The 26795-nt window shown below is 38.7% G+C and overlaps 1 protein-coding gene across 1 annotated transcript; it reads left to right on the top strand.

Annotated features, from left to right (window-relative positions):
* Positions 1–216: 216 nt before the first annotated feature.
* Positions 217–26183, top strand: sclt1 (sodium channel and clathrin linker 1). The gene is made up of 21 exons (XM_037690675.1): positions 217–354; positions 453–520; positions 2238–2290; positions 2444–2516; positions 2705–2760; positions 4519–4654; positions 6731–6853; positions 10259–10324; positions 11002–11072; positions 13028–13118; positions 14414–14505; positions 14718–14895; positions 16562–16660; positions 19545–19616; positions 19752–19826; positions 19913–20055; positions 20131–20323; positions 20900–21096; positions 23611–23689; positions 25945–26040; positions 26124–26183. Exons 1-21 carry the CDS (start codon positions 321–323, stop codon positions 26181–26183), a joined length of 2055 nt encoding a protein of 684 aa, XP_037546603.1. The 5' UTR covers positions 217–320.
* Positions 26184–26795: the final 612 nt, after the last annotated feature.

Genomic DNA, 26795 nt, shown 5'->3' with positions numbered 1-26795 from the left:
CTATTCGCCATAAAGCCAAAAGCAAGTTTAACAATCAGAGCGCTAGCTTAGCTTGCTATATTTAGCTGTGATTTTATTCGCTGCTACAGCAGCTAGCTACAAACTGTATCCAAATATAACGATTGAAAGCTGATAACATCCATGATTATAGTAGTAAGAAACCTTTTTGCTGTTAACAGATAAATCAGTCTCAAAAGGCTATCTTGAAATCAATCGTTGACTCTTGTATCAGCTTCTACGCTTTACGATAGTTTGCTAATTATTGTTTTGCAGTTGCAAACATTTTATTTTTTAGCTTTTGTTCTATTCATTTAAAAAGCATGGATGCAGAAGTTGAGTTTTTGCGTGATCAAGGTAAGAACACACGGAAAAAGAATAGTTTTTAATGTTTGTTTATGTGTTAAAACTGAGAACCTAATAACCCAATAATTGATGGTTTGTTTTGTTTTTAGTCCGCAGGTTAAATTCTGCTCTCAGACAATATCAGAACAGACTCGACACTCAGTTCACATCATCTCAGGTAAAACGTAATTTAATGTAACCAAATAAAATCTATTAGGCAATGTTATTATTTTTTGTAAACCAAAGGTTTTACCATCTGCTTTTGCTTTCTAAAAAGAAAACTTTGTAGTTAGTTCAACCACTTCTATGCTTTTCTCACATTTCTCCAACATGTTTTGTTTTTATTTGCTATAATGTACACATTTTATTCAATTACTAGTTGAAGTTAAATGACTGTCAGTGACAAGATCATTCATGTTTGGATTTTGCTAGTCAGTTTTGTTACAGTAACAGAATAAAAATAAAGACATTATACTGTCTAAACGCTGTCATACAAGCTTTTGTTTCCTTGAGATGGTTACTTTCACATTTTTGAAGACTTATCTCACCTGATAAATGTTATTTTATTTTAATAACTGTTATTTAACAAGGTAAATCCCGTTGAGATCACAGATCTCTTTCATAAGGAAGGCCTGGACGTGAAGGCAGCCTAACAAGCACATTTTTGTACTAAAAGCAGCAGCAACGTGCACTCCACCCATCTTCCGGGCGACCGTACGAACATAATCTCACTGTATTTTGTTACAATGATAATAAAGCTTATTCTGATTCTGAAAAAAACCTTCTCTCCCAATACTTTAACATCCCTAACTTCCACTGACTGTGTACCAGAAATCAAATAAAATTTGGAAGTGATTGCTAATTGCATGTGTTTGATATTTGTTATAAAATAAAAAAAAAGCAGATATCATGATTGGGTGTAAGCATGTGATGAGGCTGTATGTGCTGTCATTTTATCCTTGTTTAATTTACTTTTTAGCAACATTTTAACCAACAATAATCAGGATCACAAATGTATACAGGTGATATTTTGTGAATCAGAAGCTAAAAAACTTTTGTCTTCTATACTGATTTGCTTCTCATTTGTACATTGTCTTGGATAGGATTGCTTGCTAAACAACTAAGTGTAACGTTCAAGACTAGTTAAAACATTTTTTTTCTGTAATAGCAAGAAATTAACCCAATGGAGGAACTTAACATTTTTGTTCTAACATTTCTTAGTCTCTCCATGGATAAAACTGAAAAAAAAAGTGGATTGATGAGCTGATTTGGCATCAGTGACATAAACACGTCTGTAATTCACCCACCTTTGTTTTGTCTCAATGACTAAGCATATGGTAGTGTCATGGTAATGTGTAATATTTGCACTTACCATGCTCCATACCTTTCTGTCCTGTCCTGTCCTGTGATATGAACAATGTGTTTCATGTAACAATCATTCTTGGTCAGTGAGGAACATAAATAACTAGTTTTATTATCCTCAAGGGTTGATTGATATTGTATTGATATGGTGATGTGTCTTGAAGCAGAGTCATTGACTCAGATCCACTCCTTCCTTGTCAGCAGCGGACCTTTCGATGAGCTCGGTCAAGGAGGAGAGGGGCTGAGTGCTAGGCTGGAGGTTATTCTATAAAACTAACCTTTCCAGTGTAGGAAGTTAGAGCAGGTCAGCATTTCAGATGGATGAGGACAATGACAAGAGTGTGATCTTGTAAGTGCATTGATCTTCTGTGAATGCTGGACTGTTCTCCAAAGCTTTGTAAATAAATTTGATGAACTACACCTTGGTCGTCCTTGGAAATCTCCTTTTTTTCCACGACAGTAGTTTTTAGTATCATTAGATAATATCTGATACAAATTGTAAACGTCACTGCTGCATGTCTTGTGTTTGTCAGGGGAAGGAGACACAGCAAACAGAAGCTCCTGCTCCTTGGCTCTCAGACAGAGGGTCAGTTGAACAGTTTTGGTTTTGCTCCCATTTTTTTGTGGCACATTTTAAAACTGCACCATCAGGGAACTCAAATAAATGTGTTCATGAATGTGACCAAGAACAAATATGTTCCCCCCGTCAAGTTATATGATTATTCCTTTTGTGTTACAGTTTAATGGCTCCACTTGTAGTAGAATATGATCAACACATGGATGAAATGACTGAACAGCTGCAGAAATACCAGGTAGGATGAAAAATGTTAATATGAGGTGGTCAACCTCTTGATTTTATGAATTATTTTGAATATTTGTAAAAGATGCATACTGAAGTAGTAGCCAAGGCCATATTAATTACAAGCTTGCATATAAATATGCAGCTGGCTGATGAAAGCCTCTTGAGTATCTTTGAAAAGTGTTTGTGTTTGTTTAACAGGAGATGATGACGGACATCAAACTGAAGCTGGAGAGGGTTGTGAAAGAAAATGAAAGGTAAAAGATTTCTGGAAAGAAATTAAAATAACGAATGATAAAAAAAATGTCTTTACCAACACATATTGATGGTGTGAGCAGAGCAAAGCAGATTACTGAACTATGGCAGAAACATTATCATGATATTTTTAATGCTGTTAAAAGTAATGCATTTATTGTTGGAAATATTGATAGTAATGAAAATGTGTTACCTGACAAATTATTGTCTGTCATTTTAGTTCCTATTGTGAAGGATAAAGCCGGTAAAATTAACAGTAAGGATAATTATAGGCCTATAGCTCTGGCCAGCACCTTGTCTAAGGTACTGGAGAGGGCTGTTCTGAACAAACTGGAAAGATTTTTGCTGACCTCTGATAATCAGTTTGCTTTTAAACGTAAACATGGAACAGACTTTTTGCTTTAAAAGAAATTTTAGATCTATACAACACACACAACACCTCCATTTTTATGTGTTTTATTGATGCCTCAAAGGCGTTTGATTATGTAAACCATGAAAAGTTGTTTCACAAGTTGTATAACAGAGGTGTCCCCAAATGTTTGGTGAGGATTCTTGTCTTTTGGTATGCTAATCAGCACATGTATGTAAAATGGGGAAACTCTGTATCAGATCCCTTCGGAGTTTCAAATCGTGTGAGGCAGTGTAGCATCCTGTCTCCCTTTTTATTTAATGTGTACATGGACGATCTGTCAAAGCTCTTAAATGACTGTGGAACAGGCTGTAGGGTTGGTAACAGGATCATCAACCATTTCATGTATGCTGATGTTGGAATAATGTTCTGCCCTTATAATTCTAAGAAAAGCAGCATCATGATTGTGCGGAGCAGAGAGGACTCCGAGTTGATGTTCCCTGATTTCTTTCTGTCGGGCAACGGGCTGAAAATCAGTAATGAATGTAAATACTTGGGGCACTATGCGACTGCAGACCTGTCAGATGATAAAAACATTTACAGACAATGTTGTATGCTCTATGGACAAGCTAACATGCTGATACGTAGGTTTGGACTGTGCTCAACATCAGTTTAGATCCAACTGTTTAAGGCCTACTGCACTCCCATGTATACCGCTCACCTGTGGAAGTAAAAGGAGCAGTATGTATAGACTAAATGTGGCATATAATGATGGCATGCGGATGCTGCTAAGGGTACCTCGATGGAGCAGTGCAAGCAAAATGTTTGTAGACGCAGGTGTGCCTACCTGCCCTGCGGTGCTGCGTAACCTCATGTATAGATGCATGTGTAGGTTGTCTGAATCTGGAAACTGTATCATCGCTACACTGACCAACCCTGGACTAAACTCTGTGCGATACTTTTCTACTTTATGGACTCATTGGCTTTTGAGCCTTTGTAGAAAAAAACTTTTTAATTCTGTGTTTTTGCTGTTTTTTATGTTTTCTATATGGATCTTATATTGTGTCTGAAATAAAGTAAATGGTGATGATGATGATAAAACAATGTTATAGTTGTCAATGTGTGGAAGGTGACTGCAAAATGGAAGGAAATGACGTGTTATATTAAACAAAACCTTTGTGGTTGCAACACTTTCAGAAAAAAAAGCCCAAATTTTGAAATATTTATATTAGGTGACTGCAGTGATGTCTTCACCAGAAATAGGTTTATAGTGAGCATTTAGCCAAATATCTAAGTTGGTGCTGAATAGAAATCTGCTTGACTGACAGTGATGGATGATCTTTTTTTTGTCCCTTTCTTGTGAAACGAATGAAGAGTTTTAGTACAATCTATTTGTACTTATGACCTCCAGGTTGCATGCAGAGCTAAGAGAGTCTGTTGAAAGGCAGCTCCATGCCATGCCCATGACTTCAGGAGCAGAGGGAGGCACAGTAGAGGAGGATACCATCATCAGAAACCTCCAGGAACAGGTTCAGCTATCTGAACAGGTTTGCATTTGTCTAATTGTTTTTTTTTTTTATTTTCTTTCTAGATTAGGTCAAAATTACAGTTATGATGTTCATGTCATGTCTCAGCCGTCCTTGCATTTATGTTTGTGCCAGCCTGATATATTCAGCCAGTTTTTTTTATGCATTATGTTTTGTTTACACACCAAAAATTAGATTATTAGGGAGTTTACCGACTAAATTCTGTAATAAGTTCTGAATTTCAGCATGGACTTCTCAAAACCTGGGAGCCAAAACATTTGCAAGAAATATTTTTATTTAGTTGTCTGCTGTTTATGGTGCCAAAAAAATGAATTTAAATGTGTTTTTTAGTCACATATTTAACGTAATTTTAAAAATATTATTTCTTACAAACATGTCGGTGAAATAAAGACGGACTTTGTGAATAAGCAGAGAAATAGACCCTCACTTACTTCTGAGATTATAAAATATGACTGAGTGGATTTATTTTCACTTATATTGGTAGAAAGTCACCAAGTAGTTATCTTTATCTTAAATATATATTAATGTTCATGTGGATTTTTTAAACTATTGTTATAAAATATATATTTTTTCGTTTATCCTTTTCTTCAACTCCTGCTTCGGCAAACTAAAACTTAACTGTAAAGCACTTTGTTCAGCTTTTGTATTTTTTATGTGCTATATAAATATATTGCCATTGCCAATACAAGTGAATAATGAGCTCACTGCTGTTGTGCTGCGTAAATATCCGTCCATTCTATCTCACTTTTTTAAAGCTGGTTCTTCTGTTTTCTGCTGTCTGATGGCTGCAGGGATGTATTGAATTCAGACCATGTGTGACTTTCCTTTAATGCTAATTAGCTAATTGATTGTTGTGGAATTTCAGACGTAAATTGAGATGAAAAGACAACAGAAAATATTTGCTTAAACACCATGTTTGCATTTTATTTTATTTTTTCATATTGTGGTACCATTCAAAAAATACTTTGATCGGTTAAGATCAGAAGTAATTATATTATCAGGCTCCGTATATACACATTGTACAATCTTGATAACATTTAAAAATAAAATACCTTTATCGTGTGAATAAACAACTCAAATTATTTCCTTCTTAAATACAAAACAACAAAGTACAGACGTTTGGAGGTTTGGCTGTTCTAAGCTTTCACATCAATCAGTTTATTGAGTTTCAAGGTTGGTGTGGATTGTATGGCTTAGTTAAAATGAAAACTTGGACTTTATTAACAAAATAGAAAAAAAAACTAAATGCTAACATGGCAGCACACTAGAAAGACTAATATAAATAAACTCACAAAACGTGGACAGTTCACAGAAAGTGGAGGACAATTAATGCTGGACTGAGGGACAGACACAGAGAATATAAAGACAAGACCAACGGAGGAGAATGACAAACACCTGGGGAGAGACGACGAGGTTCAGGTGAGAGTGGGCAGGAGCAGGAAACTGAAATGAAAGCACTAATCAGGTAAAAATAACAACTAAATACTTCAATAACAAAATGCAGAAAACATAACGATCAAAAAGAGACTGACAAACTGATCTCTAACAAAGAACCATTAAAATACACTGATCCTCACATTGAGTAGTAATTCCTGCCAATCTGCTGAGGTCCAGAGTCATCATCAAACAAAAGTACCACATTATGAAGTCTGGTTTAAGGATATTATAAATCAATTGTTACTGTTTTATCTATTTAAAGAATAAAATATGTTTATAACTCCAAGTATTGAATATTATTATTACACAATGTTGACAACATAACCCTTTATGAAATGTGTCCATGAATAGGAGCTGTCCCTTTGTAATGCTTTCAGTAGATTCTGACATTACAACATAGTTTTTACTGATGCATCTGGGTGCTGCGAGCTTTCATCGTGACTGGAAGTCAGATTAGACCATCATTATCATTTCAATCGTTGCGCTCAGTTGAGAGCGGTGGGAAACAGCCACTCTCGCTTTGTCAAAGGTACTTCCTGGGAACTTTTGAACTCCTTTATCTTTTGCAGAGAACAGAAAACATGACATAGTGGTTATTTAAGTGAATGTGGGTGGATATTTTTATGTGTGCGAGTTTAGGAGCGGGTGCAGGCCATGGAGCTGTGGCAGACGGCAGCTCAGGAACTGGACCGCCTACAGCAGGTCTACCAGAAGACCATCTCTGACGGGCAGCTCCGCGATGCTCAGAGACATCAGCTCAAGGTTCATTCTTACTACACTAACTTGTGGAACTGTAACAACATAAAGAATCAGGCAAAAGTTTGGACAAGGTTGCATAATTTGTTTGTGTGTAGGTCTGTTCAAACTTCTGACTGCTTCATATGTTGCTATAATGCAGATGTCTCCAACCTTTTTTCTTTTGACAGCTTCTTTCACCATCTGAAAATGACCAAGAGCTATTCATGTTTTGTAACATTTATATGTATAACCCATTTTCACCCAAACCACTGGAATAAGCTTGTATTGTCTGAACACCTACAAAACATTGGTATCTCAAACTCACGATGAAATATTACAAAACGTTGCATATACATGAATGACTGGTCATAGTGGGCATTCTATCAGTTGTCATGGACACCAGCTTTCCAACCGGGACCTCGAGCTACAAAGTCCTGGTAAAAATCATCTCCCTTGGTTGTTGATTTTAATGAAAGTAAGGTTAAAAACTCTTTATTTGGTGGAAACTTCACCAAACACCATATCTTGTGTATCAGTTGCATTGACAGACTCGTCACTCTGAATTGAAAACCATGGGCACCTATTGGGGGCCGAGATGGGTAGAGGCAGGGCAGCTGACTCTGGACCCGAAAGTCCCAGGCTCGATCCCTTGTCATTGCACACCTATTGTGTCTCTGAGCAGGACACCCTATCCCCAATCACTCCCCAGGCACCCCCAATAGCTGCCCACCACTCCACCTGAGTGTATCCCAGGTGCAATGGGTTAAACACAGAGAGCCAATTTCATCATTGTATGGGGACATACAATAATGACAACACATAACACATTATTTTATTACCTGTCCAGGTCAGATTCTAGCTGTTTAAGCACATCTGCTGATAACGTGGACACTTACCTTGTGCATCGGCAGTAGCAGATGAAATTGCGTCTTACATTTTGTGGTCCTGGAACAAAGTTTTAGCCACCACAGTCAAGTTGTGCACCACTCTGAACAAACCTTCGTCTTTGTGGGATTGGTGAAAAAGGACAGTTGCCTTTGAAGTGATGTTTTTAGCTCCTTTGTCTTTTTGAAAATAGCTACCTGAAGTAACGTTCCACAAAAAGTTGCTGTGAACTTTGGTAAAATGGCGCTCCGTGTTGCATCTTTTCCCAAATCACATGCTTGCTACGCAGATCAGACACACTTGTTGGGAACATTTGTAGAAAACAGACTCTGTTTCCAGCTTCTCATAAAAATGATACATTTTTTGTCTCTTACTGAGAGAGCTGTGGTCATGGTGGCTGCCTGTCTCACATCAGCACTGACTCATCAAGCGTGACAGCAACATAAGTGACTGGCTTTAGCTCCACTATTTTTACACGTACAGAGCTGAACTTTGTTGAGGTTATAGCTGAGAACATTCCCCATCACTTACTGAATCCAAATCAGAAATCCAAAATGGCCCCCATAGCTTAAAAAAATGACTATAACTCAGTGATTGAGCTTAAATTTAGTATGGTGGTAGCTGAGAGCAATAGTACTGTCAAATCAAAAATTTAAAATAGCCTCAACGTGGCAGTCCCCGTCAAATTGTATCCAGGAACTTTCTAGTTGTCAAATAATATTTTAATGTAAGAAGGGGGTGGGGCATCTATGAATTTGATTGATATACAGTAGTCCCTCTTTTATCGCGGAGAATCCTCACCCTGAAGACCTGCAATAAGTGAAAAACAGCCAAGTAGGAATAGTAGTACAAGAAGTAAGTATAATATATATATATATATATATATATATATATATATATATATATACATAAGGTGTTTTAAACCATTCCCACACTCTTGCAATATCCTAAACAATGTTTCTAAACTCTAAATGCTCTAAAAGACACAAAATGTCATGATTTCAGCTCCCTGCCTCCTCTGCTCTTTGCCACCTGCAAGCGCTCTTGGCCACGCCCACTTCTCCGCTCTGCACGGTGAACAGCTGATCAGCTGCAGCAGGAAGTTTATCCTGCAGTGTGGGCTGCACAAAGATGCAGCAGGTGCTAAAAATGTATTTTAAGTAAAAATTCCATGCCGATCGTGCGGCTCATCCATCAATCAGCCAGTCGTGTGTCATGTCCAATCTTATTTTGAAAATCTGCGATAGAGTGAGTCCGCGATAAACAAACAGCGAAGTAGCGAGGGACTACTGTATTGTAAATGTAAGTTTCTCTGTTCAGTGACAAATCAAATTTGACCACAGATTTATTTTCTTTTTTTAATCCATCCTTTTAGGAGCTACTTGAGAAGAGCTAGCGAGCTACAGTTAGCTATGTGTTGGAGACCCCTGCTGTAATGGAGATGTACATACAGCCACAGATAAATTGGTTTTACAGTTAAAAAAAGTTTACTTCTCACAATGAAAACAAAAGACAACTTGTTATAACTGCCAAAAAGCTCCATTTTTGTCTCATCAATCCCAGAAACCTCCCCCCCAAATGTAGGGCTTATAACATACGTTGGATTTCAGTTTGGTATTTTAATGTTTTCATACGCCCGTTGAAGGCAGATGTATTACCGTATAGCCTCTGTCCAAACATACATCAGTCATAACATCTGATCCGCTCAAGATAATTAAATGAAACTTCATACACATGGATCATCATTAGACGGGGTGTTGCAGAGAGTTTTCATCACCCCAGCTCCAAGATGAAGGTTACAAATCAACGTCAAAGTTCAAACAAGTTTTTTTTTGTAATTTCCTCCAGCTCATAACTTCTTATTCGTTAAAGACATCCTAATCCTGGAAATGTGGCTACAGTCCCATGAAACTTGTACGTTTTAATAATACTGGCAGCTGTGGTCAAAGAAACATGGAGCTACTTGGAAACGGTCTTGTAGGGTTTACCATTAGATATCTGTAATCTTCTTTCTGAGCCCCTCAGACTCATCTTATCTTTGCTTTCTCTGCTCCATGTTCAGTGTGGTGCACACAACCACCCCACCCACTGCAACATGTGCCCCCTTTAAATAGGCTGCATGGCTGATGAAAAGCTTGAAGGCACTTGCGATACAAATTAAGGTCAAACAGTTAAAACATGACCGTGTTTTTATTGGTACCAAAAAAAATCTGTTCAGACTATTTTTTTGCAGTTATTTGTAAAATAAATGACGTCATTTCTTGTCACAGATTGTTTACTCTATCGCACACTAAAAGCATGCACATAAACATTTGACTTGCTTTTAACTGAGTCACTTTTCAAAAGATATGAAGCATTCTTTCTGTTACCAACACATGTATCCGCTTCTATCCATAAGGACCTCATCACTAGATGGAGCCATTATCATACAGTAGTAGTGAGGTTGTTGGGTTGAGTTGTTCGGGCTGGAATAATTCTTGATCTATGCTAGAGGTAATTACTGGCACTTAAATGCTATTGAACGCTCCCTTTTTGCCATCACAGGATCAGCTTGTTCAGTTCCAGCAGCACACTTACAAACTTCAAGCGTCCAGTCAGAAACTGGAATTGGTAAGTAATGCTTAATTAAAAACGTGTTAAATTACCGCCTTCCTATTAGCTGTGGAATCAAAATGCTGTGCACTTTTCCAAAATGAACTCCGCTCTAATAATCAATCTTGAAACTAAGTGAATTGGTTGCTGAAGCCCTCTGGTGGTATGCAAGAAATGTCGTGTATAATGGAAATGTCTTGTTGTATAATGGTTTGTCAGCTCACTTCTAAATGTTTAAGCTGTATATTATTGTCTCCCTGTCACCTGAAATCACTGATATTTAAACACCTGACTGCTCAGGCTCTCTTTAAAAGAAGCTGACTTGACAGAGGCTCAGCCTAACTATGCATACACATAACAAAATATACTTAAACAGTAGTCTACTGCTCATCTTTGCTCAGTGTGTGTGGAGATACTATAGTAATACTATATCCCTCTAATGCATTTTTAATGTGTGGGCAAGCCTTGGGCTCTCCCGTCTTTGACTGTTCATGCAAGCAGCCTTTTTTCAGTCACTGCATATGAGAACAATTGACTTTGTAGCTGTGGATGTCTGACACAGGCTCCTTAGGGTTCGTTCTGAAAGGGTAAAGAAAGTTTTGAGAGAAAAGTTTTGCTGAAAAGTAAAATCCTGACGCTGTGCGTTCAGAATCATGCCGCGCAAATGGCATTCTTGTCTTTCCTGCCACACTCAGAGTAACCAGCAGCTCCTGAAGACGGTGACGGAGCAAAACACAGAAATGGAGGAGCTACACTGTCAACTCAGGTAACTAAATATCTTAGATTCAAATTGGCTGCTGCCAAAGATCTTGTTTCATTATTAACGTCTAATTTATGTAATAAAATAGGTTTAAAAAAATTGTTTCACGTCTTCTAACTGCACATTCAGATTCAGGAGCTAAATTATGGTAAAAATGACCAGTTTAACTCTTTAATATGTCTATATTTCTGTTTGTTTCCAGTTACCGTATTTGCTGGCGTATAAGTCGCACCGTTTTTTTTTTTTTTTTTTTTCATAAATTGGCAAGTCATGTGACTTATGCAGCCAAGTGACGTATTTATGTTTTTTCCCCATATTTTTAACCAAATTTCTGGCAGAGATCTGAGGATTTCACTCATTTTGTCATGGAAAATATTGAACACTACCATTTTCAGCCACTAGAGGGTCCTCAAGTAATATGGCAAGCCAAGTGTCTCATTAATAGGGAAAAGTGGCTTTTAATGAGACACTTGGCTTGCCGTACAAAGCCACCTTCGTCTCACTTCAGAACTCGTGGAGCAAACGTCAAATCAGCTGCATTTCGCCGCACCACCCAGGCGAAATGCAGCTGATTTGACCGTCAAAGTGCATTTATTAAAGAAACGTTAAACTGAGACGCACCTTTGCTATAATTTAGAGCAAACAAATATTTGTTTTTAAGTGTTAATCTTGTTAAATTCTTGTTAAAGTCCTGTGCACGCTCCCGCGGCCGCCATTTGCAGCCAATTGATTTTTGGCACAACACTGGCCCACCCATCAGTTTCCTGGTGGTCTGGGGTGACGCATAACAAACGCGACGCATCAGCGGTGATGCATTATAGATTAAACAGCGAAGCAACGTATGTTTTCTTCCACTTTATTAGACATATTTAGACTGATGCAGCTTATACGGTGGTGCGACGTGCACGGTACTTAAATATACTGCTCAATAGCTGTGACATTTTTCAGACTAGATGCAATGGAAATATTTATGTTTTATTTTAATTTACTTGTTAAATTGCATTGTAAGTCAAGAAAGGAACAGTTCAATTTGGGGAGGTTTTTATTTATTTGTAAGTATTATTTTACACGTTGTATAAGAGAACTAGCCAAACATAGTTTTTGGATTCAAGGTGTTTGCCGTCACTGTCAAGTAGCCCAGACACCGGCTGCGGCTTCAGGAAGTCAATGTTCCTAACCATCAGCCCGTAACATAACCTCCTGTAAAACCCCTCCTTACCACCTCTATGCTGCAGTTTTTAATGCTCCAAAACAACGACCTGTATCTAATTATTTAAAAAGAATTAAAAGCTTGGAGACGTGTCTCTTTTGATATTGATACGACCCGACAGACATGAAAGTAACAAAGTCTTTGCATCTGGGAAAACCCTGATTTACCTGCAGTCACTTCTTACTATTCACAATCCAAATCACAGTTTACGTTATTAACCTCATCGATGTTGTCATGCGTAAAGCACACACCTCCTGTGGTTGCTCCTCGTTTCAGTATCTGCTTCAGACGACTCGAGCAGAGCTTAAAGCTCTCACTACGCTCTCCTCTTTTAAAAAATTCAGTGCAAGATCACTGTACTTGCTGATAGTTTTACAAAGCCTGTCACAATTTCTGTTCTTCCCGATGCTCTTTTTTATTAAATATTGTGTAGTACGTTTCAGAAACATTGAATTATGATGTTTGTTTTGTGTTTTTATGCTTTTATCGTTGCTGTTTTATGTCTACCTGTGTAGCTGCCTCTTGGCCAGGTCGTCATTTAAAATGAGAACTGGTTTTCTGTTGACTTACCGGATAAAATAAAGGTTATTATGTGGTTAACTAGCTTTTAGCATAATGACAAAATAAAAGTACTTTTCACTTTTGGAAGCTGCTTTCTTTAATTGTAACAATGTTAACTGAAATTCTAAATGGTTAAAATTGTCATTGTTATTCTTTGCTTTGACTTTTTTATTTTTCTGTACCATTACAGACAGGCTAAGGCTAAACTTAGGACAGCCACAGCCAAAGTGGACGAGATGACCAAATTGTTGCAAAATGTCCAGTTACAGATGCAGAGAAAAGTGAGTAAACATCAATCGTCAATCGATAAAAAAAGAGCCTAGCAACCCTTGGAGAAATGCATTTCACCTGCCGCCTTACATGCTTATCATTTTATCAACACAGGAAATGACAACAATTTTGCTCAGGCCTTAAAAATGATGCTAGGCTCTATTCCGGGCGATTCAACTGGTGGCCCGGGGGCCAAATCAGGCCCACGAGTGAGCTCAGTTCGGCCCACCAGTGGGTTCATTTTTAAATAAAACTAGATTTTAAACCATGAAACAAACTGACAATAACTGCTGGATGTCTGGACCCTGAGCTCTTGGCTTTCACAGTAACCCCCCCACCCCACACACACACACACACACACACACACACACACACACACACACACACACCACCCTCCAGCAATTTAGTTGAATGGCTCATATATCATTATGATTTCCTACAATTTCACCTAATTTGTTAGAGCTTGAAATATTTGTTTTGACTGTCAGCTATACCAATTTTTAGTTTATTGCCTGTAAAATTAATTGAGGTATTGGCATTTTTGTGTTTTTTAAGGTTGAGAACTGTGGCGGCCATCTTGAATTGTTTTGACTCCAAAAGTCAACCAGTTGTAGATGTGCGCGCGATAATCCCCTTATGAGAGTTTCATGGATAAACATCCAGTGGTTCATGAGATATTTTGCTAACAGACAAACAGGGTTGGCTCAGAAAGTAAATGCCAAGGTTTTATGCAAAGAAGTCACACAATGTGAAAACTCGGAGAGCTTGTGTAGGAAATAATGCTCAGCTACTACCACATCAAATTTCAGCTCAGTATCTGTTTAATTGACTGAGATCGATTTATCTGTTTATTTATTTTTTATTTAATTCATTTATTCATTCATTCATTTAAAAGAGTAAAAAGAAACTAAATAAACAAAACAAATTCATCCAAAAGAAAAAGATTGATCAGCTCCAAAAGTTAACCAGTTGTAGATGTCAACTCAGTTATTATTTTCTGAACATTATGTTCAAGTTCGTTCAGTGGTTTGTAACATTTTGTGCTAACAGTAGAGACAATTAAACCGGCACGGGAAAATAAAACATTATTACTCTTCCTTTGTCTTCATCAGTGAATGGTTGGTTTAACGTCTAATTACCATCAACGGTAAAGGAAATGCTTCGGGATTTGAAGCAGGAAATAATGTACAAATTTAAGTTTTGGTTGTTCTTTAAGTATTACTCTGCCATGCAAACTCACTCTTATCAGTACGCTTTATATTTTTCAAACAGTTAAAATTTATTTTATTCCTGCCTGTGCAATTAGGAGGAAGATGTGGCAGAGGCTCAGGGACGAGAGGACGCAGCTGACAGACGACTCCAACAGCTTCAGACAACTTTGAACCAACTTGAGACCAGGTGAGAACTTCATTAGCTGCCTGCTGCCTCACCAGTAATCCCTGTACCCTCGTAGCAGTAAGTGGAAGTTACAATGAGCTCTTCTTCGGATTAATAAACTACTGCAGTATTGATCTTATAGAAAGTCACCGAATTTTATATCTGAGTTTTAAGTGTCACGAGGCCAGGCAGCAATTGTCTGACTTGCCCTCCTTTGCTGGCTCTCACTTCAGGCTGAAAGCTGCATCTCAGGAGGCAGAGACAGTTCGCAGGGAGCAAGCTGTGTGGGAGAGAAAAGTCTGGGAACTCCAGGCACGTTGCACCACCCTGGAAGAGGAGAAATATGAGGCTCTATCCAAAGTCAGAGAGAGTGTTCAAGTGGCGGAGGAGGCCGTCTTGCAGAAGGACCAGGTAACAGTAGCTCTTAGTCTTTGTCCTTTATCTAGTCGGGTTTTACCCCCTGTCGCAGAGCGAAGAGGGGGAATTAGAAATACCCTCCATTTGTCCGTTCGTGCATGTTGTGAGCATGATCACTTAAAAAATAAGGGAGGTACCAACTTTCATTGGTATGTAATCAATCAATCAATATTTATTTATAGAGCCCTTTCCAACAGCCAAAAGGTGCACAAAGTGCTTCACAAAACAAAAACTAAAACAATACAAAAATGCAAGAGAGCCAGTAGGTATTAAAAGCCTGCCTGAATAAAAAGGTTTTAAGATTAGACTTAAAAAGAGCCAGAACAGTGACGGAGCGCAGATCCTGAGGTTGTTGGTTCCAGAGCCGGGGTGCAGCGACCTTCAGTGCCCGGCCCCCCCGTCTGTGTTTGGACTTTGGCACAAACCGTAAAAGTGTATTCACTTACACTCACAAAAAGCTATTAGATCAACTCAATAAGGTGGGTCAAGACCATTAAGAACTAAAAGTGAATAATAAAAAATTCAAAAAAAAAAAATAGGGGCAGCACGGTGAAGCAGCTGGTGGAGCTGCTGCCTGTCAGTGAGAAGGTTGCCAGTTCAGGTAGTGAGACAAAAACATGGTAAAACCTTTCAAAAGAAAGGGCTTTATTTGAAAATTGGGTTGCCATGTCAAAATCCAAGATGGCTGTCGTCATACATATTGTCAAGAGCTGTCCATTCTGGCCTGGCCTTTGGCCAAGGGGGTCTAAAGGCTCGGCTCCGGTCGTGATTGATTATTTAACATAAAGCTGCTCATGCAGCATGGATTGTTTATTTAAACTATTACAGTACAGTATTTAAATTTAAATAGGTTACTTACACATAAGGAGGGACATTGGGAGTGATGAGCACGAGTGTGATTGCAGCGGGAAGTGAGGAAGTGGGCGGGGCAGAGAGCCGCAGGTGGCAATAGAGCTGAGATCATGACATGCTGTGCTTTTTTAGAGCGTTTAGAGTTTAGAAACATTGTTAGGAACATTACAAGAGTGTGGGAAGGGTTTAAAACACCTTTATATATATATAAATACTAAAATAAACTACTACTTACTACAACTACTACTTGTGTACATGATTTGTTCCATCTCATGGTACATGAGATGGTAATGACAATAAAGTTTACTTGAACAACTGTATCCCTACTTTGCAGTTTTTCACTTATCGCCGGGGGGCTTGGTCCCAAACCCCCTCAATAAACGAGGGACTCCTATAAGCCGACCACCCCTATCATTTGAGGAAACTGCTTTCTAGGTTTTGTTTTTTTGCTTAAAAGTTGTAGTTTTGTTTTCAAATGCCTCGTGCGGTGGCCGAGGATTAATCTATTGTGGCCAAAGCCACCATCGGCCACCCCCTGGCTCCGCCATTGTTCCTGGTGTTAAATAAAATCGTTCTTTCTTTTCGCCATTATCACTCTGTGCCACCTCGGAAAAGCAAAACCAAAAACCTCCCTCTGTTCAATCCCCGTCCAGAAAAACACTCATCTCAAAAACATTCCTGATTCAATTCCCTCAGCGACGGGGGACATCAGCGTACCACTTGTTTCTCTTTGTCGCTGGCTTTTCCCCTTGAATCCATTCAGCTGCTGTGTTCGCTCACCTTCCCTGTTCCCGTCTTTTTCCTGCAGTCACTGTTACGAGAAAAGCAGAAGACAGAAGAGCTAGAAAAGACGAAGGAGGCCATCAAACTTTTGATCCAGGAGGCAGCGGTCCGAACCAGAAAAGAGGTAGACGAACACTAAATGGATGAATAAATATTTCTATTAAATGCATCCATGGTGTGACTGAGCTCTGCTTTGAACTTTACACAGTTTTCTAAACTCACTGGTTAAAAAGTCTTGATATGTTCTGTTGTTTTAAGACTGCATATCTGCAAATCCAAATGAGAGAGCACACACTTTTCTGAGTTTCACTTTGAGGAAGCACGAACTTTACAAGTTGCTCAACCTTTTGCCTTGTTTGCTTAAACACGTGGATCCCCAAGCCAAAATCAGAGCGCTGCTCTTTCACCCCGTGCAGCCTCGGACAGAAATGTGTTGATTAGTGCGCTGTTCTCCATCAAGCTCGTGGACTTTTTAATCCTGTTAACGCAGCGTAGCACGACTGAAGCACAGGCCAGCGCCGTCTTCACCGACTGGCCTTTAAAAAGTATTTCACTGAGCGAGAGTTGATGCTCTGGACTTTCTGCTAATCACGAGCTCAGATAATTTACCTTTTTTACCTCCCAGATATTTTTGTCAGTGAACCTTGAAATTAATTTTAAATATTGCAGCTGGAGGAAGTACTTTTTTTATGCTTATCTTCTTTTTTGTACCTCATCTTAATTTAAATTTACTCTGAGAAAGACAATTTTTTTGTAGAATGAAGAATTAATCTTTGAGCTAGTTACCATAAATATCACTTTGGCTTTTAGGAATTAAAGGTAGAGCTTCTAAAATAGAGGCATGCTCACAGTTATTTTGCCATTCTTATTAATCTAAATAACAAAATAGCCACCGTTACGACTTTGTGTCTTCTGAAAATGCATTTAGTTGTACAACCACAATTTCAAAATAAGTTGGAATGTTGTGTAAAATATAAATAAAAGCAGAATGAAATGGTTTGGAAATCTCATAAACCCCTTGTTTTTCAAAATGGAGCATAGCGAACGTATCAATTGTACGTTTTTAATGAAGTTTTTTTGAATTTGATGGCAGCAGCACATCCCTAAACAAATAGTGATGGGGGCAACAAAAGGCTGCAAAAGTAAGTGGTCCAAATAAGAAACAGCTGGAGGACAATTTTACAACTAATCAGGTTAATTGGCGTCAGGTCAGAAAGAGGAATTGGCATGAAAAGGTAATTTTAGAGAGGCTTATTCTCTCTGGAGTTAAGATAGACAAGTTCACTATTCTGCTAAAAATAGTGGAACAGTTTCAGAACAATGTTTCTCTATGGAAAGTTGGGAAGACTTGGGAATTTCTCCAGTTCATAATATCAAAATATCTAAAATATCATGAGAAACTGCTGTGCTCAAAGGCACAACCTCTCCTTTAAAATAGGCTGTGGTTTGACAAATCAAAATTTGGAAAGATTTTGGGAAATCACAAATGCCCTAAAGATGAGTCATCCAACTTGTTATCAGCTTACAGTTCAAAAGCCTGCCTCTCTGATGGTATAGGGGTTCATTGGACAGCTTACATATCTGTAAAGGCGCCATCAGTGCAAAACAAAGTATACGAGTTTTGGTACGCCGCATGCTCTCATCCTAAAGATGTTTATTAAGGAAAGTCTTGTATGTTGGAACAAGACACTGCATCCATAACTGCGGCACATCATCCCTTCACAAGTAGAAGAGTCCAGATGTTGAACTGGACTACCTGCAGTCCAAACCTCTCACCGACTCAGAGCATTTGGTGCATCAAGAATAAAGAAATCAAGAAATGCAGCTGAGATGACACAGAGCTGTTGACCAGCTAGACTCCTACATCAGACAAATGAAATAACTATTGAACTTTAGCTTTTAATGAAGTATTTAGAACGATGTTACTGTTCAATACAATCTTTCATTATTGTATTTTCCACCGTACACGTTGCACCGCCCTATAAGTCGCATCAGTCCAAATACGTCTAATAAAGTGGAATAATCCATAAATACGTCACTTTGCCGTATAAGTTGCATCTATTATGAGTCACCGACGACAACCCGGAAATGTGGACCAGTGTTGTGCCAAAAATCAATTGGCTGCCAAATGGTAGCTGCGGGAGCGTGCACGGGAGGACTTTAACAAGAATTTAAGAAGATTAACACTTAAAAACAATTATTTGTTTGCTCGAAATTATAGCAAAGGTTTGTCAGTCAAACTTTTTTTTTTTTAATAAATGCACTTTGATGGTCAAATCAGCTGCATTTCAAAAGCTGATACACAGCTGTGGGAGCGTGCACGGGAGGACTCGCTGTGCATTTCTTTGAAATTTAACAAGATAACCACATAAAAACAATTATTTGTTTGCTCGACATTATAGTAAAGGTGTGTCTCAGTTGAACTTTTACTTAATAAATGCACTTTAATGGTCAAATCAGCTGCATTTTGCTGATGCGGTGCAGTGAAATGAAGCTGATTTGACGGTTGCTCCAAGTGAGCTGGACGAAGGTGGCATGTATGGCAAGCCAATTGTGTCATTAATAGCCACTTTTACCTATTAAATAGAATGGAATGCCGTTGTGTCATATGAGTGCCATCTAGCGGCTGAAAATGGTAGTGTTCAATATTTTCAGTCAGAATGAATGAAAACGGTCATATCTCAGCCAAGAATTGGTTTATAAATATGAGAAAAAGATCCATAAATAAGTTGCTTTGGTGTACAAGTCGCAGGTTATGCAAATTATGCAAAATAACTACAACTTTTAGGCCAAAAAATACAGATTTATCGTGTACGTTTAGCTCAACACATTCTTTAAAGCCCTTTTTTCAATGTGCTATGAAATTTATTTATATTCTTTGAATGCAGAGAGATACAGTCAGGGTTCATTCTAAATACAGACCAGTCTGTTTCAATTCCTCTTCTGTGTTGGGCACAAAGCTAAATATGAATTGTCGTTTCATTTATTTATTTTTTTTCCTCCAACAGGTAGAAAATGTGCGCAAACAGTGCAACGTCCAAATCCAGCGTATGGCAGAGGAGCTGTCTGCTCTGCAGTTGGTACAAACCTGTTCCTCTAAGAGGATTTTCCTTTCAAAATCACACTAAATCTTTTGTAGTTTCTGCCTGTCTGCTTCTGTCCTGAACACACTCCTTCCCTGTCAACCCTTGTTCTGTCTTCCAAACTCTTTCTAGGAGTGTGCAGATAAAGGGTCACAGATTGAAAGGTCCCTGCGTGAGAGAAAAGCTGTGGAGGAGGAACTGGAGAAGGTATCTGCGAAAGCACAAAGTGACTGTGGTTGGTATGGGCAGGGCTGTGGATTTGTTAGTAATAGCTGGTGGTGTTTTTGCTTCAGGTGTATAAGGAGGGCAGGGCAGAGCCAGAGTATAGGAAGATTGATGCCCTTCATCTAAGGTGTCTAAACGCAGAGAGACTGAAAGAAGACCTAAGCCTCACGCTGCACAGCACGCAGAACAAACTAAAAACGATGGAGATGGAGTAAGAATTACTTGACATCGCACAGGTTTAGATTTGAGGCAGAAATTGAATCCCTTTATGTTTGCACTCTTGTAGCTATAGCGAGGAGCTGTCTCGGTGTCAGGAGGAGGTGCGGCGGCTGCAGGGCTCTTTGGCTGCAGCTCGGGACGACTGCGTCGGTGTCAGCGAGGAGCGGCTTCAGCTGCAGCAGGAAAACACGCAGCTTCGTAAAGAGATGGACGAGCTGCGCAAGACCACCATGCTCGTCCAAAAGAAAGCCAAGCAGAAGGTATTCACACAGTAAAACCTTCTTGGACTTACCTGAAGATTAAGAATATTTAAGTTAGACAGTTAAGATGGTGCTTTGGTTGCCTTCTGATGCCGCCAGTGAAGTTAAATGGATCAAAGTAAAATTCAAGTAAACCGTGGAAGTGAATAAAGGGAAGGAAGTCATGCTGCAGGGCAAAGGTCAAACATTCAGAGTGCTTTCTTTTTAATACGTAGACAAAATGAATAAAGAAAAAGGAGTGAGATCAACATTGGTTGCTTAGATTTGTACGATGAGTCAGTATTAATAATTCCAGTGCACTCAAAACATAATCCTCTCAAGGGATTTTTATTTCATGTGACCCAGAGAGCACAGGACGGAGCTCTGCCTTTTAAAACGTGACTGTCTGACAGTAAAACTGTGAGTCGTTCCCCAAGAAGTGTAGTCCCTCACACTGTTTATTATAACAAGCGTAATTTGATGAGTTTGTTTTTATTTCAGGCGTTTCATGTCATTAGTTTTAATATATATATTTTTATTCATTTTAAATAGTTGAACTTGTGTGGACAACCTGACTTACTTGCTGTCGTCCGTCAGGTGTCACAGATGGAGCAAGAATACAACCTGAAGGAGCGGAGCTTTGATGCGCGAGTCAGGGAGCTGGAGGAAAGTAGCCGGAGCTCGAGTGCTGATCTGACACGCCTCCTCACAGCACAGCAGAAGAGCACTCAGCGGTGGAAGGAAGAAGCCAAGAACCTCGTGCAAGCCTTTGAAACTAAAATCACAGGCTTTAAGTAAGAACTTGTGCAGACGGTTTCTAAGAGAGAAAAAAAAGATGGATGCAAAACTGTCATTTTGCTGTAATTGAAAACAACCTCTTTAAAACATAAGGGTTAAACAAATGAAATACATTTACCATAATCTCCAAACTATAGAGCTCACCTGACTATAAGCCATGCACACACACACACACACACACACAAAGTACATATATAATTTGCGCTTGTGTTGAAGCTGCAGGTGAGTGGCAGCACACAGCTCCTGAGACAGATGTGCAGCTCTTGTTGTAAATCAAGAATCAACCACCAGATGATGTTTTATAGACGTTATCTTACTGTTCAACACACACAGGGTGAACCCTACATGTCGTCATGACAACCACCTCCCACACTCATGGTTACTCTACTGAATGAACACAAACTACATAAACTAGGCTAACAAGAACAGACTAATCACTAAAAGAACAATGCTGAACGGCTAAATGGAATGATTACCATAAACTTAAATTCTACCCATAATCCCTCCCTGAAGCCGTCTGACCAACAGTCAACCAGCAGAATGAACACAGATGCGTACAGTAATTTTATTTTATTTTTTTCTGAACAGTGCCCGTAACACGGCTGGTTAAATAAAAAAAGATACAATATCTTCATATTTCTTCCTGCGCGAGTTGTCCTCCTGCTCCGTGGAGCAAAAGTTGCTCTTTGAGCATGTGAGTCCCCCCTCACATGCTCTGTGTATTCAGGGGATTCCCCCCTTCTCCTCCTCGCTCCGTTTCATTGGTTCACCTGTGATCTGTTTGCTTATTTCATTGGTCAGATTATTATTTTTTGTTTATTTATACAGGTCATTGAGTCACAAGTACTGGGCAGCTAAGTGAGCGCCCGGGTGTGACAAAGCTAAATGTTTTGGTGGCAGGAAGCTCAGCCCGTTAAAAAAAAAAAGTCCATAAATTAGCCGCGCCGTTGTTCCAAGCTGTAAAATTCAAAACCTGTGGAAAAAAGTAGCGGCTTATAGACCGTAAAGTACAGTAGTCATCAGTAAGTACTAAAACTTTTATTCTTCACCTTCTGGAGCAAACGTGAACGTAAAACTTTTAAGTCCTTATGTATTTTTTCATTTTTCAGGTCTCTCTAGTAAATGAGTCCTCGAGGCTCAATGGGATTTACCTGTCTAAATAAAGGTTGAATGAATTTTGTGAATTAGTCTAATTTTATGGTAAAGCATCAAAATGTTGCAGCATGTCCTAAATCTGAATAAAGTAAGTAGAAAGAAAATGTAGGACTTGGCAAATTGTTCACCGTATTTTTCGGACTATAAGGCGCATTAAGCAAAACAGATAAGTTGAACTTTATTCAACTCATTCACAATAACTCAACATTTTTCACTTGTACCACATAAAATCGGTTTGAGGTCAGAAAGCACAACCAGAATTAATAAATAAGGCGCGCTGTCGATTTTTGAGAACATTAAAGGATTTTACGTGCACCTTCTAGTCCGAAGAATACAATATACCCAGTATGAACATTTCACAAGGGGATCCGAGGTGTCCTGACGATTGCAAACGTTGCAAATTCTGAGAATGTAAAAAATAAATTATTTATTAAAACTCTTTAGGAAAAATTGTGGTCAACTCAGTGCCACAACAGAATAAATTATAGCTCCTGGACGAGTAAGCACAGCCCGGTTCTTCCTCGTAATCATCCTACAAGCTTGCCATATTTTCCCTTTGTATGTTTCTGGCATTTTTTTAAAGGCAGACATGTGTAAGTCTAGTCAAGCTGGAAGGGAAACACGAGTGCACAACTCTTTTCACGTCTCCAGAGATGCTGCACGGCGCTCCGGTCCACGCTCTGGCTGTGTCACTTCAGATCTTCTGTTTTCCTCGAGCTACTTCTGTGTTTACGTGCCACTGGAGCAGCTCCGCTTTTGTTGCAGAGACACTAGCCACGCTCAGAATTTGTCCAAATGGACAGAGCAGGGACGAGAACTCACATCTGCATGCATCTGTACCCTCACCCCCTGCATCAGCCTTTGCTTTTGTCCCACATTGTCTCTCATTTGGCAAATGAAACGCAGCGTGCTGCTCGAAAAACAAGCAAGCTGAGCGAACATTCTGCAAAATGAAGTGTTTAATCGAAACCAGTTTAACCGAAACTTGTTAGTAACCGACAGTCTGTCAAAAGATGTTTTAAAATAGATGAAATATTTTAACAGTTAATGCAGTGCTTCATTAAATACAATAAAAAACGTGTTTTATTCCAAAAACAATAATCCCCACTTTGATACATCACCGCCTAAGGACTTTATTTAATCTATTTTACCATGAACACACAACTCAGCACATTTGAGACGAAAATTGATTTAACACTTGAGGTTTTTGTGCTCGGAGCAACGTGTACCACAATGAGATCTGTTCAAATACTGAAGATGTTAAACAGCTGAAAACAAAGCTTTAGGACTGTTTTTATTGTCTTTACAAGAAGTGCATTGGCTCTATTTTTATTTTTTCTCTGCGTTTGTTTCAGGGCAGATTTAAAACGGCAGAAGCTGCGATCACAAGAACTAGAGATCAAGCTTGAAACAGACCATAATACAATATATGAGGTTGGAGTGACACACACACACACACACACACAATGTTATTTATCAGAACATGGAGCTGTGACCAATACTCAAATGACTAATATTATACATGGAAAAATAAACTTATTTTGTACCACGAGCTCAAGAGTGAGACGTTATTGAAAAAGGAAGAGAAAAACATGCCACAAGTTTTGTATTTATATAAAAGTGCTAGCTCAGTGATGTTCAAAGTTATAACACTAAAATAAGTATGTATAACACAAATCCTGTTAAATTATACAAATGTTGTTGTTTTTTATATACTACTACATACATTGCTGCACGTATTTGATTACAGTTTGTTTTTTGTCACGTTTATTGTTTCTGATCATCAAACAAACGTCACTACCTATAGCATAAAATCAAATGTTTCAACCAAAAAGGTTCGGCCAGGGGCAATAAAAGGTTATAAAAGGAAGCGGTTCAAATAAAGAACAGGAGGAAGAGCGTTTTGCAACTAATAAGTTTAATTTGCAACAGGACAGTAAGAGGACTGGTTATAGAGAGCATTTCAGAGAGGCTGATTGTCTCAAATAAAGATGGTAAGAGTTTCCACCAGTCTGTGGAAAAACTGTTTAAAGATGCAGAGGAACAAGCTCAGAATAAATGTTCCTCAGGAGAAAAGTGGGAACACTTCAGTTTTAGAAGGCTGTACGTTAATGTTGGGCATCTATGATCTTTAGGCTCTCAGGGGCCACTTTATTAAAACACAGATCTGATTGTGTTTTGTTCTTCGCTCTCAGACTGCAGGTTTACTTGTGCTTCCTAGAGTTTCCAAAAGCAGAATGGGAGGCAGACCTTTTACTTATCAGGCTCCTCTCTTGTGGAACCAACTTCCAGTTTCTGTCCATGAGGCTGACACATTGTCCAGTTTTAAGATTAGGCTTAAGTCTCTCCTTTTTGATAAATCCTATAGTTAGGGTTGGCTTGGGTTTCCTGAAATATTCCTTAGTTATGCAGCTATAGGCTTTGACTGCTGGAGAACAAACTGACCACATTTCCTGTCTCTGCTGCTGTCTTTACTTACTCATTTGTATTTGTAATTATATCCATATGTGGTTTTTTTGTCTTTCTTCCAATGGAAATGCACCTTTCATTCTGTGTCCGTTTAACTTTTTCATTTATTTATTTAGGAAAGTTGAATTCAGTTTTATTAGCCACACCCAGTTCTAATTACTGCTCGAACTGTAAAATCAATAAATCACTGATTTAGAGCCGTTGTCCACAGAGAAAACACGGGATAGTAGTGAATCTTCTGATTAGTGGCCGGTTACTCCAAAAGTGCATCAACGGCTCATTCAGGAGGTCCTGAAAGAACCCAGAACATCTGAAGCTGTCAGACCTCACGTGCATCAGACAGAGTTCATGTTTCAACAATGCGAAAGAGATAATTCATTTAAAAAAATACTTTATTAATCCTAAAGGGAAATGAAATGTAAAATGGTCTTTTGGAGAGTTCCAAGACTTAAACCACTGCTGAGCAAAACAAACACAAAGGACATCTCACATTTGACAACAATTTAAAACCATCTAGACGATCCCCAAGACTTGAGAGAACATGTTCTGTGGATTTATAGACAAAAGTGGATCTTTATGGAAGGTGAGCGTCCCGTTACATCCAGAGTGAAACTAATAACTAGAACTGGGAGATGCCTACATACAGAGCGTTACCTTAGTCGAGCCTTGAGCTGATAAAAGCATGACTGGCTTTTTCCAGGTTAGGACGATTTAAAAAAAGACAACTTTGGCTAACAGATGTAACTTATAAAAGCTGGCCTTGCCTGCAGAGGCTCTAAGTTTGTCAGACTTCAAGTCCTTGTCAAAGTCACCCCCCAGTTTGTAGCTGTGGGTCTGAACATGTCAAAGCACTAGTTACTGGGAGCATCATCACCAAAAATGATGCACTCCATTTACTGTGGGTTTAAAGGACAGTTGTTCACATAGGTTGCTTTAGATAACTTTTTTCGTTACTAAATGAGATGATCATTCAAAAAGTGCATTTGCTGTTTGTTGGATATTAAAACTAGCTTCACGATAAAAAGTGACACAAATGCAAAAACACTAAAGGAATCCTGTGAGAGGGTGTAAACAGTTCCACAGCTTTGTATTTCAGCTGCAGCCTAAAGCACTTCACAACGGACAGTTACACTTTGTGTTTGAGCGCTTTGAAAGCGTCTGAAATTCAACCTTTTGTGTTTTACTCCGCGTGATAAACCGATATGTGTTTATTTGCTCAGTACGAGAGACAGTTAGCCGAATATCAAGAGAAGACAAATCGTCTCCAGAGAAGACTGACACAAGCTGAGCAGAAAGCAGCTTCAGCGTCGCAACAGGTAATGATGCCATAACATGGAAACATCTCATCAACTCCCTCTGCTTTCAGATTAATCACTTAAAACATGTATTTGTTTTACAGCTGAGCGTGTTGGTGTCGCAGCGCAGGCAAAAACCAACTGTGGATTCAGAGACCCTTTGACAGCCACATTTCTTACTGTAATCTAATCTGTCTAATCCACATAGAACAGCTGTTCTTATGTTATGTCATGTGTTCTACAATAAATGCCATATTTTACATTATTCTAGTGATTTCTAATTATAAAAAGACAATTGTAAGGTTAGTAACATAAAATTATTAATTTGTACAAAATATCAAATATAGTAGTCCTTTTTTTATCACGGTGTTTAGCGGCCACGCACCCCCCCCCCCCACACACACACACACACATGGGCGTGATAAATGAAAAACCACAACATAAGGATAGTAGTACAAAGTACTTACTTCTACAATGTAGTAGTAATTAGTAGTTTATTTTAGTACATATATATATATATGTGTCCTCCCCCAGAAAAATTGGAATAAAAGAGATGCCATTTCCTGCATTTTGGTGTATTTTAACAGGTTGTTAAACATTTGAATAAATTGATTAAAAACAATTCTCTTGTAAATGACGAGGCTCAATGAGACTAACAACCTGTGTAAATAAAGGTTGAATTGAAATTACTATTTTAGAGAGCAACAACAATTAACAAACCTGTGTATCAATGCACGTCCTTGACAGTCTGTGTGTCCTAACCCAACCCCCCCCCC

Source organism: Nematolebias whitei, chromosome 16 (assembly GCF_014905685.2).
Source record: "Nematolebias whitei isolate Nwh7 chromosome 16, NemWhi1, whole genome shotgun sequence".
Classification (NCBI taxonomy): domain Eukaryota; kingdom Metazoa; phylum Chordata; class Actinopteri; order Cyprinodontiformes; family Rivulidae; genus Nematolebias; species Nematolebias whitei.
The sequence above is the reverse complement of the archived record's forward strand: the minus strand, read 5'-3'. Positions and strand labels throughout refer to the sequence as shown.